Source organism: Neolamprologus multifasciatus, chromosome 15 (assembly GCF_963576455.1).
Source record: "Neolamprologus multifasciatus chromosome 15, fNeoMul1.2, whole genome shotgun sequence".
Lineage (NCBI taxonomy): Eukaryota > Metazoa > Chordata > Actinopteri > Cichliformes > Cichlidae > Neolamprologus > Neolamprologus multifasciatus.
The window spans coordinates 10,816,344-10,831,450 of NC_140453.1; the positions used below are offsets into that span (position 1 = coordinate 10,816,344).

Genomic DNA, 15,107 nt, shown 5'->3' on the forward strand with positions numbered 1-15,107 from the left:
GAGCTCAGTTAGGGAGACGGTGTTTACACGCACAAGCAAAGCGAGTACTGTTTCATTCTCTTTCTTATGGCACCCTATTCTCAATCTCCACAACCCTCACACTTCCTGGTTCCCTTAGAGACTAAGTTGGATGTGTGTGTTTGTGGTCAGCAGGACTTGTGGCTGGTCAAAGGGCACTTTGTCCCTGTGTGATAAGTCAGCGACGATACATCAGCGCGGTGATGTCACAGGCTGGTACCAATGTGAGTGTAGGATTTGGTGCCAGGGAGAGGGCGTGTTTGTGTTTGTCTAGACCTGGATAGCTCATCAGTGAGACCAAGAAACTAAATAATAGTTTCTTTTAGCTCTTTAGTTTAGATTTTTAATATTGGACATCTTTCTGTCTGAGGTAAGAATGAAATTTAAACCTGGCAGTATTTTAGGGGTATTGAGTTTCCAGTTTCTCATTATTTATTGATTGGTTCATTAGTTGTGTGCCGGGGTACATGCATCTGTGCATACTCGGTCAGAGGTGTCAGTTAGACTTTAGGGAGAGTGGTTGTAACTGTAGCCTAACCTTTACCCGAGAATGGAAAAAGACACCCAGTGGTAGTTGCATTAACTCTGACACTTGCTGCCATTGGTAGTTTCACTCACACTGTACATTAACATTAAAATTATTGCCAATACTTTAGATACCCTTGGAGCAAGATAGGTTATACATGCTTGGACACAAAGATTTTGGTGAGGCAGGTGGGACAAAAATACAAACCAAATAAAAAGCAGATATTGTAGCCTAAGTTTCAGATATTCAAGATCAGCATCTGCCCATGTTTGCCTCGCTATTACACTAACGGTAACATAACAAGTTGTTGTCAGCTTGAATAGGCAAATTACATGTGTTGTCTCGCTGCCTGGCTCTGCGTTTTATTTTTAAAGCAGTTCAGCAACATGACGACTAGTTGCTTCCAATTCGGAACTTTCTTTATCTTAATGTGTCCAACAAATCGGTGCAAAGCTTCCTGGGGTAAGATTGTCACAATAGCATGGAGACTTACATGGAGCAATAACAATGATTTAGCAGCATAGGCGCCACATGTAGCCTCAGTCTGCTGTCGATGCTAAGAACTTATTTTGAATCTGTGTCCTTATTGGTGGTCAGGGCTGGAGTAGTGTCACCTGACAGTATATGATGACATTTTGTTGCTTCGGGAAAGTGAGCTTGTTGCTGCTCTTGTCAAATTTTTGCATGTTTCAGCCCTTCCTTCCTTCTCACTCTACCACCTCTGAACTTGCCCCTTCCTAAAACAGCTCAGAGACGCACATAGCTGAAGGTCCTGACATTTTTCTCATAGTTAAAAGGTTAAAGCAGAAGCCGGTCAAAGTTTATATGGTAACTATATTGGTATGTAGTGTTTTGTTTTTAGTTTTAACTGAAGGATAGTTTTTTTCTGGTTATAATCTTGAACTTGAGGTTACATATAATATTATTTGTGTCCTTTAACTCTAGAGATAAGCGTTGCAGCGCTGTGGTGCAGCCTAAACCTTTATGGATTTTATATCTGCAAACCAAGCACGCACCCTTTTATTGCCCGCATGTGGTTCAGTGGCAGAAAATGTCTTTGTATTCAAGCCAAATCTTTATCTGAATGTACTACACCGCATGTGATTCCACAGTTTGATCTGTCTTACGTAAGAAGATCATCCTACCTTATTTGCTGTCTGCCTATCTCATCCGTGGTTGCCCCTCACGCTGGCGACAGGAAAGCTCTTTGCTGTCATGATTTCTTCACAGATCTCTTTCAGTCCTTTCTTGGAATAATTACAAAATCTTTAATCTAAAAATTTCACTCACATTTTAAAGAAACAAATCATTTTCCCATTAAATATTCAGAAAAATAAGGGGGACTAATTTATTTACCAAGGGATATATTTTCCAACTACAAAGCTTGGAGATGGAGATGATGCATTCAAGTGTGAATAAGTGATTTTAAACAATAACAAGACAGGAACCGATCAGACTTATTGCATTAGACTTTTGTTTTTCACAAGCTAATGCTCCTTCTCCTGCTGTTTCTTTTTACAACCTCTTTCTTTCAGTGTTTCTCTCTTTCTCTCTGTTGTAGACAGACTGTATCTTTTTATAGCTAATTCCAGGCCAGAGAGAGTGTCATAGACAGGTCAATATAACACACACACACACACACACACACACACACACACACACACACACACACACACACACACACACACACACACACACACACACACACACACACACACACACACACACGTAGTGTACAGATGAACACTGCACACAGAGGAAATGTCTCGGGAATAAGTCTCCAGTTTGAACCTTAAGTATTTTTAACATCTGGATCTTGCTTCCACACGCCTGCCAAGACCCATTACAAGGCATATGGGCAGCCACGCACTGTGCCTCTGTGTAAATATAGCCCGAAAATGAGTGCCTGGGGATGCAAAACCTACAATTTTGATGTAGCCTCCAGCTCGGCTGGTTGGGTGTTTGCCTCGGTTGTTGAGGGTGTGTGAGTGAGTGAGTGCTTCCTGGGCCAGTTGCAGCCCCGACAAAACGTTGCAAAAGTAGTTTTATTTATTGGTTTGAGATATATATATATATATATATATATATATATATATATATATATATATATATATATATATATATATATATATATATATATATATATATATATATATATATATATATATATATATATATATATTTTTTTTTCCCAGACAGAAATGGTGACTCGTCAGACACCCAGCCGATTCATTGTCTGCAATGCCTTTATAGTTATGGGTTATATACAGATCGCTGCTGATTGGTTAAAACCTCCAACACTCCCACTAAATGAGAGGAAATATGGCCCAAAAAGCATGTTACCAAAAACCTGCAGGCTTCAGTTAAAAAAAACAAAACAAAACAAAAACAAGGCAGAAAATGGCAAAAGTGCTCCTGGTGTGGCTCAATTTGACATTTATTAACTTTATTAAGATTCTTAAAAAAAGAATGTAACATATAGCTATATTTTGTAATGACTATTCCTTCCTGTTTTAGGAATTGAAATACAGGTGATAGGGTCCCAGTTCTATTGTATGTCAAATTAATTTAAACAAATGTAAATAAATATATCATTACCAAGAATTCTAAGGGAATAAAGGAAAACAAAAACAATCAGTTCATTAAATAATTTTCCTCCTGTAGCTGGCACCTGACCTGTGCTGAAGGATCCAGTAAGGATCCCAACGGCTTATGCTGTGTCCCAATTCTAGGCTGCATACGACTGCTGTATTTATTATCTAACTGTTTTTTTTTCTCATGTCATTGTTTGATTTAATAGCTCAGTACCAGACAGTGTCATTTTAAGTTCCAACAAACCATCTTGCAAAAACGAAACTGTGGATTTGGAGCAACTGCAAAATCAGTCCGACCCCTGATCTCCAAAACATCACAAAATATCACAATGCCAATTAAACTTTATAAAGGGATAGTTAAATGTTTTCCAGGAGCTTTCCTATTCTTCTGTGTGTGAGCTGTGAGCTGTTTTACTACCATTTGTTTTTTGTTGTTTTTTTCCCTTTTTGATAAGGGGCAGTTGGAAGCACCCGTGTCAGAGAAGCATCGCAAAATTTAGATATTTAATTTACTGTCATAGAAAAGCATAAAAGGCAACATTTCGAATAAGGAACCAACCTGCAGCTGGTGGGACCCCATCAGACAGTGGAATCTAGGTCTTAGTTGTTAACTGTACTCCTTATTGGTTGTTATTTATAGATCATCAAGCCACCAGATGAAGGTGCACTCAATGTCTTCTTGTTTATCCATATGTTTTCCTTTGGCAAGTGTGCCTGCACCGTGTTAACATGGAAGTTTGGAGATTTGGGGATTAGTCTTCAGCAGAGTTTTACGTGTGATGTAGTTTTTGGTATCTACAGTGTGTCACTGTGTCACATATTTGGGGCAGGAGCACAGTGACCTAAATATTAACCATACCTTGGCACGCCACAGCTGTGGCAGAACCAGAATTAGGTTCCACATTATTGAAGATGTGTTTATTAAGGCAGGCTTTAAGAAAAGGGTATTTGAGGACACATTTCTCTTTGTGGGATGCTTGGTCAAATTTTTGAGAGGCTTCACAGACCAAACTCTTGCATAACTGTCCTTTTTTTTGGAGGGTTTTATACTGGCACACACAGAAACACACTCATCATTACCGTGTAGTCGTTGTGTAAATCCAGATTAGCAGATGATAATTTGCTGTAGGGAGAGGAGATGGATGTATAAACCAGAAAGGCCTCATTAAAAGACAGACACAGAAATCTGGTGATGTGGCCCACAGCCCAGGGCTAAACACACCAGTGCTGTACATAGAAACACGTGAAGCATTCATTAAAAAAAAAGCATATCTATAACAAGTGTTATACACTTATAAACTGCTTCTAATCATTTTCTCTTTTCTCCTATGTGCTGCTGTCGGTGATGATCCACAGGTAAGTCCGAATTTTTTCTTCCTCTTTGATCCTCCTTTGTATCTCTTTGCCAGCTGACCCCAGATCAGTCTTATTGTGTGCTGAAGTGCTCCTAATCCCAGTACACACAAGAGTTCAGCTTTAGCTCAAATTAAGTCACCCCCCCACCAATCCATTAATCTCTGATTATTTTTTTTTGAATCATATTGTATGTATCCTATTACCTCTGTGTTGTGGGCTCTAATCCACAAAAGGCCTGATTCACTGGTGAAAAAAGGGTGAGTAGAGGAAAAACAAGTGATTACGTTGCTGAACATGGTTTTAGCAGCTTGTGAGGGGATAGAGGTCTCGGGGTTTAGTTTGATAGGATGAACTGATATTGTCCCAACACAGTGGCGAGGTAAAAAAAAAAAAAAGACTGCTTCACGACAAATGCGTGAGTTATAATGACATAATAAGAACAGAAATAATCTTTTTCCGTCATTTTAGAGCCAATATGTTCATGTTTATCCTTACATGTGTTCTTTTTTATTTATTTATTTTTTATTTTTGTGTTTTTGCTACTAATCGCTTCTTCTTCTTCTTCTAGCAAGCTTAGTTGCTTAATTTTTATCTGCCTTTGCTATTTAGTCTTATCTCTAATGCAAAGTGCGCCGCAGTTAAAACATGGCATACTTGCACAGCAGTGGATGTGACAGAGGATGTCTTGGACACTTAGATAAGATGCTGTCTGTGTTTCTGATACGGGCCCTTTGACGTGATTCAAGTCCTAAAACGGTGTTTAATCTGAAGACAGTCTGCATTGTAGAAGCTGAAATCTCCCTGTATGTACTGTTTGCTTCCTGCACCCACAGAAGGAGGTTTACACTGTGTGCTGCCATGTAGTCCATGTGCAGAAATATACTTGAAGAAGATAATCTTTAATGAAACGATTCAATTAGAGCATGTTATGGGCTGAATTTTTGAAATTGCAATAGTAAGGCCTCAAAATGCTGCTTGTAAGCCAAAGGTTTTATAGGAGAAGGTTAAAGTTAAAGCCATTCTGGCCAATTAAGGTGAAGGTTTGATGAAGTGAGATTTTACTGTTTGGTTAGATGGGTTTATTCAAGCATTTGTGCGTATTTTGAACAGCGCATTTTTCTTCCAAGGCTGCGTTTTTGTGGCTTTCTCATTTCAGTCAATCATGCTTTCCTTGAGGCTCCACGTCACACGAGGTCACACTTACACATTTGCACACTAGTCAGCCTCTAATTGGCCACATCTGGTCGAGACAGATGTGTTATAGCCTGCAAGCAACAATCACGCTTGGGCGTCATAGTTTTATTATGATTGTGCCACTTGAATCCTCTTTTGGAACATCTGCACAGAGCGTACACTCTGCCAAGTAAGTAGGGAATAGTTATAAATATCAGCATTAATTATATGCAAGGTTAATCACCGTTGCTGTAATTATGTAGTGGAACCATAACATCTTAAAGACACGAAGTAAGCCTTTGTCTGTTTTGTGTCTGCTAAACATCTGTTTATACAGTATACAATGGGGCGATCGTGGCTCAAGAGTTGGGAGTTCGCCTTGTAATTGGAAGGTTGCCGGTTCGAGCCCCGGCTCGGACAGTCTCGGTCGTTGTGTCCTTGGGCAAGACACTTCACCTACCGCCTACTGGTGTTGGCCAGAAGGGCCGATGGCGCGATATGGCAGCCTTGCTTCTGTCAGTCTGCCCCAGGGCAGCTGTGGCTACAACTGTGGCTTGCCTCCACCAGTGTGTGAATGTGAGAGTGAATGGGTGGATGACTGGACGTGTAAAGCGCTTTGGGGTCCCTAGGCGGGACTAGTAAAAGCGCTATACAAATACAGGCCATTTACCATTTACCATTTACAACAGAAGTGAGCACACACCTATACAATATCATGGTTATATTATTCAAAACTGCATCAGCTTACAGTGCACCAATTCTAGGTTGTCTACTTGGGTATTTTCTCTTGATGTAAAATGAAAAGCTAACAGTTAAAGTATCCATCCATCCATCTTCTTACATTTAACAGACAGATAAATAATGTCTTTATTGAGTTCTGGGTCTTTAGTTGCCTGAACCAACCTAACTGTTTTTTTACAGTATAAAGTACCAGCATCTGTGTTCCAAGCTATCACTCTTTCCAAGTCTAACAATAACCCTAACTATAGATAAGGATTGGTAGATCACCTCCTGCATTACAGGTTTTGCCTCTTGGATCAGCTAACACAGCGCCATTCTGTTTTGGACGGCTATATTCCTCTTCTGATAAAGTTCTGTAGTCACCAGTAGCCCTGGGCAGATTCATAGCAAACAGGATTCAGCCATCACGCATTGTTATGTACTGTACGTGTGGGCTTTGGAATATAAATGAATGCTAAGGGTTCTGGGTTTTACATAACTTACCACAGATCACTTAAGATCAAAGGCTGCCACACCAAATGTGTTTTTGCAGAGGAAGAGAAAGCCATTACAGCGCATTATTGGTTATCAATGCCATTTTGCATTCTGCTATCCAGTCTGGACTAAGCCCAACTGTATGTTGACGCTTTAATTTACTCTTGTCAATGTGCACTGTGTTGTCTAGCTGCATATATTGATTTAATGGGTTTGTAGAGAGTATGATTTTTCCCTCTTTTTTTTTAAGATTTTTTAGACAAAAGAGTCAAAGTCTTTGATCAGTATCATTTCAGCAAACCTAAAACTAATCTTCCTTTTGTGAAAAGTGTACCTCATGTTAGCTTTACAAAGCACTTTAAGTCATAGAGGAATGGCCCAGAATCAGATCCATAAGCTATTCTCGCTGCACATCTGAACAAGGTGGTAAAAAAACATCAGTTTAACACCCATAAACCAGATGTATTTTCATGTGTATTTCCAAAACCTTGTAAGTGAGCCTGTATTTCTGTCTGTGACTGGCACGACGCTGAGGACGATTGGGATCGGCCTGCCTGGAGAGTTTGTGATGCATCACGCGTGTAACTGCGTCTGATAACAAGCAGTTGAATTGTGGGGATTAAAGCGATTATATTTGATCAGCGCACAATGGATCGGCCTCAAGCCGGGGCCCCCTGTCTCACTCTGAACTGCTGACTGCCCAGATTCTCTGCCATCATTATCCAGTAAAAGCTTCACACTGTGCATATTCGTGTGTGTGTGTATATATTATTGTTTTTATTTTTGCCTCCTCCCAAGCAACAAATGTATTCTTTAAAACCATGTATTTGACTAAATGCCACATATGTATACATATATGTGTGTACTTGGGTATCTGTGAAGGTGACCAATCAGGGGGCTTGTGGGTGACAGTGGATTTAAGAGTTTTAAGGCTCTGAGGCTGAGCTTCTCGCTCTGATGGGCGGGGAGAAGGGGTGGGGTTGAGGGTAGGGGGGTGTCAGAGTGGTGGAGAGATATCCAGGGATGTAGGGAGAGAGGGAGGGGAAGCAAAGTGAGGGGGGGTCGCAAGGCAGTTTCCTGCAGTGTAGAAGTTGGCCTGCTGCCACTCGGAGCGTGTGCATGTATGTGTGAGAGGGGAAAGAAGGGGAGGGAGATGGAGAGTGGAGTGTATGTGTCAGGATCAGTGTGTCTGCGTTTGATCGGCTTGAGCGAGCGGTGTGGAGAAACCGGGAGAGAGGACGAGAAAAGGAGGACAAGCAGGATGGTTATGAGGAAATGGTGAGCCGCAAGAAAAAAGGAGGAAACTGCAGTTTTGTTTGGGGGAAATAAGTGAAGAACCATGTTCTGTCTGAAAGGTGAGTGTAGCCGCTCATTGCAGGAAAGCTCTGGCACTGACTCGGTGTGAGTGTGGAGTTTTCCCCGGGACTTTTGTGAGACAAAGAAAAGTTAAACTCCATCCCTCCCCTGTTTGGAAAGTAATCTCTCCCGCAGCAGCCTCCTCTGCACAATATCCTTCCTTGTGTCTTTTTTTTCTTCAGTGAAGGAAACACTCCTGTTCCACTTTAATCATCTCTTCCTTTGTTCTTTCGTTCCGTCTCTGATTAATTAAGGGTCTTTGAATTCAAGCATACTTTAATTCCTGACTGCGGTTTGATTCCCCTCCCTTTCATTTTACTCGTATTATTCTCGACTACGCAGAGTGTCTCTGCACGCTGCTGGCTGTGATCCTGTTTGCATTCTCGTAACTTTGGTGTGGGTTTCAGGGGCGATGAGCGATGTGTAGAGCTGCTTACACAAGTACGTATCGGTGTGTACTCAGTGTGCACGTTGTTCACGGTAACAGCTGGCAGAGCAGCAGTTGCTGGTCTGCTGTCCTGCAGAGTGGGGGGCCATGTGTTGGCTATTACTTCGCTGACAAGCTGAAATGAGATAAAGGGGAAACTCGCTTGTCTTTTACTGCATTTGACATCGTTTTCTGTTATTAAACACTCATGGAAACTATGCTACAAAGAATAGACACATAATGCTGTTTGGGAGACAACACAATGCTGCTGATAAAGAGGGAAAACCCGCTTCCCTGCCCGCTCCCGTCCTTCCGTAACTTTTAGTCCTGCTGCTTGAGTCATATTCCAGAACATCATGGTGGTGATTTCACCTGTCATGGTTACAGGGATCACATGCAGCTAATGTTGACAACACATGAGCTGTTTTATTATGAAGAATAACATTTTATTGTCTCATTTGACCTAGTTTTGGGTTGCAGTGCCAAACGATACCCAGTCAAAAGCAAGAAAGTTAAGATGTTAAATATATATTTAAAAAAAAGAAACCCTTAGTTTTTTCTTGGTAAATGATCCAATCAGCTGTTATTTCAGAAATTAGGAAATGATCCGTCTTGTTAAACCAAGGTTGTTTGTTCTCTTTCTGTAGCCTGCAGATTAATGGCTTCCAGAAATGAGGTAATATAAAGTGAACACATCAACTATACGTGGCAGTCTCCCAGTTCATCAGCTGTATGCAGTAATTTATGTTGTCAGTTACACTGTGAGATTCGAGTCTGGCTTGGAAAATGGAGAGAAACAGATGTTGTGGGAGTTGAGCTGGAGAAGGAATTCAATTTTTTTTTCTTTTTTAGATGAAGCCATTTTTTATACACGAGATTGGCAGGTTTTTTTTTTTTTTTTCCCATGTTTTTCTGTGGTCAGCAGTAACTAACTAACCGTACAGCAAGAGGAGGATTAATATTTAATGTTCAGATTGCTGAGTGTTTAAAAGTTGTCACACCAGGATCAGGTTATTGACATGTAGATGCTGCTTCACTTTAATCAGCTACAAGCACGATTCCCAGTTTGGGTTTCTAGCTTCACAAGTGATGACAAACTGACCCAAATACTCAGTATTACATTAAATACCATGATCCGACCAGTAGATTACTCTACATTGGCTGCCAGTTACAGAATGTCCACTAATGTTATGATATTAACCCCCCCTCGCTCAGTCGAGGTTGCCAGCTCTGAGACAGATGTGACATATTTCAGCCCATGTTCTTCCACAGCCAGCTGTGCTGTGTGGCCAGGGTGAATCACCACCCCTGCAGTAAACCTTTGCGTTGCAGTGCAAGCCATTTGCAGGGCCAGAATTAGGCTCTGTGATTTGGTGTGCATTTTGGTATGTTACATAAGTTATTTATGCACTTGAACCCCAGTCAGTAGATGTGACATGAGCAGGGATTAGTTTGAGCTGGAAATGTCATTCTCACTTAAATTGGAAGTTTCCTGCAGCCTTCCGGTGGTCGGGGATATAGAAAGTTACATGTTGATGAATGTAAGCCTTGATTAGCACAGAAATCATAGAGAAAGGTCAGTTGTGGGCATCTCAGGCTATATCTACTTTTTGATCCTGACTTTTCTTGGGTTTATTTTGCTCTACTGAGTGCAGTTCACTCATTACAGATGCTTCATATGTTTTTCTTTTATAATGGGCAGCAGTTGTGACATATTCTGATGCTTATTTAATGACCAAATATTCCATCATCATAGACCATATGACTCTGCAGTGTTACTCAGATACTTTCAAGCTTTTAACCAAAACTTCAATGAAGTTAGTCATCAGAAAATTCAGCTTTTAAACTGCAATGACTTTATTCTTAATTCCACAGAGGATTTTTTTCAGCCTTAAAAATAAAGTATATTTTGCAAGTGGTCTTTTTTCAGTCTGGGCTTTGAGCTGTTGGTTTAACCTTGTAAAGAGTTAGCACATGCATGGGTGATGAGAGGAAGGTGGCATTTTTTTTTTTGGTGTAGAATCTGTGTAAACTGAGTTCCAGGTTTCCCACATGCCCCACATGTCAAAGGCATTCAAGCGCTTTACTGTAGATTATCACCATTAAAAACTACAAACATGTCAGCAAACAATGATCTCTAGCAGAAAAATAGATTAATGACCTGTTTAAGCTCCTGCACTGTAGTTCTATGTTACTATTTTCATGTTGAAACACATGAAGGTATCATGTGCACTTGTGTTTTCAGTAACAGATTCTTGTCCACTACCTTTATTTCCCAGAATCATTAAACAGCCTACCTTGTGAACTTGCTTAAACTTGTAAGAGGACAGTCCTCCAGTAACATCTCCACCAGTGCTGTGTTTCTTGAGACATTGTGACCTCTTCACCGGAGGCTGACCCACTACCTGTCCCCTGGCCTTCTGGGTAGGAGTGTTGATGGATGTTCTCACACTCAGTGTGGCAGGTGGAGGGGAAAAAGAGGTGGACAGGAGAGAGGTGTTAACATGTAGGCAACAGTTTGTCTGTATTCCTTGAGGGTTAGTTGGCTTTTAAAACATGGCTTGTGAAAGACTTTAGGATATCTCACCTACCTTTTTTAAAGCCAGTTTGGTGACATAGCACTTAAACTAATCTGAAAAACGACAACATGTTGTAACCATGAAGATATTTCTGCTTGTTCCCATCTGCATTTTAATCTAAGTAGATAGAAAAGGATCGTGTGTCTAAAACCAACGTCTAGCTGTTTAGTAAGTGAGTTACACTTTAAGAAAATGTAGTCAGACCACTCGTGCTAACTGCTAGACTTTAGCTAGAATTTTTTTAGTTAAAAAGAAAACAGATGTAGCTTGGAGATAAATGGCCTCGTGGATAGATGGCTTTGGAAGTTTGGTTAGTTATTGCAGGTTTTGTCAGTGATCGATACATGACTTGGTCGTAAATCAATCATTTTAATATGTAAATGAGCATGGGAGTTTGAGAGGAAGTTCACAATGGGATGTTGACCTCTGTAAACAAGTCGTAGCAGAAGAGATCTTGGGCTTGATAAGTAAACAATAGAGCGTTAAGTTCCAGTGGCCTGTGAATGGGATCTGCCAGGAACCCAGTGAGCTTTCTGTCTTCTGAAAAGAGTTTTCAAAACAACAGTTTTTTTGGGGGCAAAGTCTAAGGGTTTGGAAAAAGTAACGGGTCAGTAACGGGGTCTTATTGTGTCTTTTTTCTAGTTTGAGACAATAGTAATGCAAAAAAACTTTCTTAGTGAGCGTTAATGGGAAGTTGTTTTTTTTTCTTGGGACAATGCTGGAAGTGTTTTGTTGTCTGCAGGGAGTCGGTCATTGTCTTTTCAAACTTCACCCGCAAGTGGATGACTTCCCCAGACAGAAGACTAACTCAGCATGCAGGTGCTCCTCTCACTCCATTCAGACCTTTTGCATCTCCATGGCTACCATTGTCCCCTTTCCAAAGCCTTCCTCTTGTCCAACCCCCCCCCCCCCAGGCTGCAAACACACACATAGAATCTATGTGCAAAAGTTAGTGTACATACACGCTTGTGTAATGCATCTATTATTACACACAAACCCTTCCAGTGTGACTTTTACATTGTTCACTAACTAGGTGCGCACACACACACACGCTAATAATCAGTGGAATGTGACACACTCACCGCAATGCATGCCAGGCAATACGCAGCCATCAACTACACACATATATTTGCAAACATCTCTTCTCACGCGCATACATGTGCTGTACCTGTTTGTAAAAGGGTTGTAATGATTCTTTGTCACAACTGAAACATCCCCTGTTGTGATGACGGTCCCATTCACTGTGTTGCTTGTGTTGGCCTGCATGACTTCACACCCCCTGATGTTGTTCTCTCAATGGGCCGGTTGACACACTCCGTGTCCATGCATGTATGGATTCAGGGCAACAACGGCGTTAAGTGCAGTTTAAGTGCAGCCAGAATCTTTTGGCTTGCCCATTGGGCTACGTGTGTCTACAAACTGTTTTATACGAGCGGCTTTGTGGCTGCGCGCACGCATTCTGTGGTTTGTTCATTATGGTGTGTGTGTGTGTGTGTTCACAGTGGTTTTGGTTTTTGTAATCAGCTTGCGTGTTGGCTGCCTCATCATGTGCTGGAAATGATAACCATCAGTAATGGCTGTTTTAGCCTTTAGCTATCTGCTGTGGCTTTGGCAGGCTCACAGCTACAGTTCCACCAAAGTTGCATAAGATTTGTGCACTGACAGAACTCTCATGAATGAGTCTGCACGTTATTTTTCAGGTATTAAAAACATGAAAATAGTAAAAGGTGTCTAATCCAATTTCTGAGATTCAAGTCCTCAAACCACAAATATATTCAGCAGGTTCTCGCAGAGGGAGAGGCTTCAACCACAGAGTTTGTTTTTTTGTGTGTGTTTTTTTGTGTAAGTTATTTCTGGAAAAAAAAGTTTTAATGGTTTTGATGATTATAGCTTAGATGTGTTGTGCTGCACAGGTGTAAACCACCACCAGAGGGAGGCATTTACCTTTGGTGCTATCAATGAATTTCTCCCTTTTTATTTGCCTTACTGTTTTCCATTTGACCCCATTTTTATTCAGTTTACTAGCCCAGATTGTGTTTGGGCTCTCATTCACTTTTGTTACACCCACTCTTCAGTTCAGTGTCACTCCATCTTCCTGTTAATTAATCTGAGCGTCTCAAATAATTTTAACCTACCTCACACTCACAGCCAAGCAGATTAAAGATTATACACACCCTCACCTGGCAGGCAAGTGGCTCGCCGTGTTTATTAATCTGCGATCTGTTTCTTTGTTTTTAATCTTTTAATCTTGTCGCTGCCGTCTTTACAGTGAACTGTTTTTCACCGCTATCTAAAAAATCCCCAATCTGTGGTCATCTGTAGCTTCCTCTTGAGTTTAAATCCTTTTGCATTTACCAGTTGTCGCCTTCCTCGTGTGTGCATGCTTTATGACGGTTTCAGGTGAATATCTGCTTAGTAACAGCAGTCATGTGGGGCTAAATCTGAGGCAGCAGTTTAAGTGGCCTACATGCATGCGTCTTACATCTGAGTTTGCGTCATCCGAGTTTAACCTACTGACACGCCAGCACGTCAGGTCTTCCTGAACTTCCACACATTTGTGAAGTTGAGGTGATGTACTTTATTATCTGCAACCTGGTGTCCATCTGTGGTTTGTGTCTGTCACAATCAGAGGCCTGGAGGCTGGATAATCTGGGTTTACAGATTAGAACAGCAATGCCGAGGAAAGAGGAGGGAGGAGGAGTCCAGAAGACATACCATGTGGACGCCACTGGACAGTCCTGATGCTCTATCTCCTGTAGATTGAAGAAAGAAGGAGGATGCTCTTCGATGCTGAAAGCTTGGCTGAATACCCTTTTGGATGGACTGATTTTTTTCTAGTCTTTGGACCTCAACCAGTTTCTTGACAATTGGCGGATTTTTTTGCACAATTTGTGGTGATGCTTCTGGGTTTCTGCAAAGGACACATATTGTAGAAGAAAACACGCTTTAACCACAGACATTCTCAGTTTCTAAACCTTCGTTTTTGCGTCTTTGGATTATTTAGAAATGTTATTGTGGTCTTATTTTAGGGTCAGAATTGTTTTTTTTTTTTTAAAAAGTTGCCAGCATTTCTTCAAGACAGCCAACCAACAGTCATGTTTTTCAATAGTTTTATTCTGCAATGCTTCTGTGAAATATTTGTTTTGGAGATAAATCTTGTAATCGAACACGGAGCGCAGCTTTCTTTGTCAGGCAAATCAATGTAAGTCAATAGGATCCCCTGAGAGAAAGAGAGGAAAGACAAAAACAGTAGGAGGAGACAGGGGGAGCACTGGCTCCCTTGTGGGATGCAAAAACGTCCATCCTGTCTTTCCAGAAACAGAGGAGGGGGCCTATTGAGAGTTTGGAAGTGAAGGGGGGGTGGGGGGTTGGCGTCTCCACTCACACACACATACACTCTTCACCCGTCCATCCCAACACTACAAGTGGAGGCTTCAGAGAAGGAGGGTTGTGTAAGACGAAGGAGGAGTAGTTGGGGGGGGGTTTGTGTCCTGGATAGAGCAGGGGAGGGCAGGTGGTGGGGGGGTTTTAGGTCTTAGCAGGGGATGATCACATACGTGCACTGCCTCTCCTCGGAGCCGGCGGTCAACTGCTTGCACAGGGGCTGCTATGAGGACTCCCCTGGCCAGAAACGAACTCTGTGCTCCTTCCAGCCCGTCAGCAAGATGGGGAACAGCCTGCAGCATCCGGCCGTCCCCAGCCCCAGGCCCGCCAGGCCAGAGGGCTGCCTGCACAAACGTCTGCTCTCTGTGTCAAAAGTCCACCAGAAACAGGACTCGCTCTGGACACCAAAACCGCTGCTTGGATCTGTGGCTAAGGGCTCGCCAGGGAAAAAGCATCCCTCCCATGATGGCAAAGGTACA

The 15,107-nt window shown here is 41.7% G+C and overlaps 1 protein-coding gene across 7 annotated transcripts in view; it reads left to right on the forward strand.

Annotated features, from left to right (window-relative positions):
• Positions 1-15,107, forward strand: part of nhsl1b (NHS-like 1b) — a 103,193-nt gene that overhangs the window by 46,297 nt on the left and 41,789 nt on the right. The window contains exon 1 of one of the 7 annotated variants that reach the window (XM_085132816.1): positions 7,905-15,102. The exons of 5 other annotated variants lie outside the window; for them this stretch is intronic. In XM_085132816.1, the coding sequence (XP_084988942.1) occupies positions 14,790-15,102 (313 nt within the window). In that variant the 5' untranslated portion in view covers positions 7,905-14,789. Of the gene's footprint in view, positions 1-7,904; positions 15,103-15,107 lie in introns of those variants that run through there. One more of the 7 variants, XM_085132821.1, reaches the window with a different exon arrangement.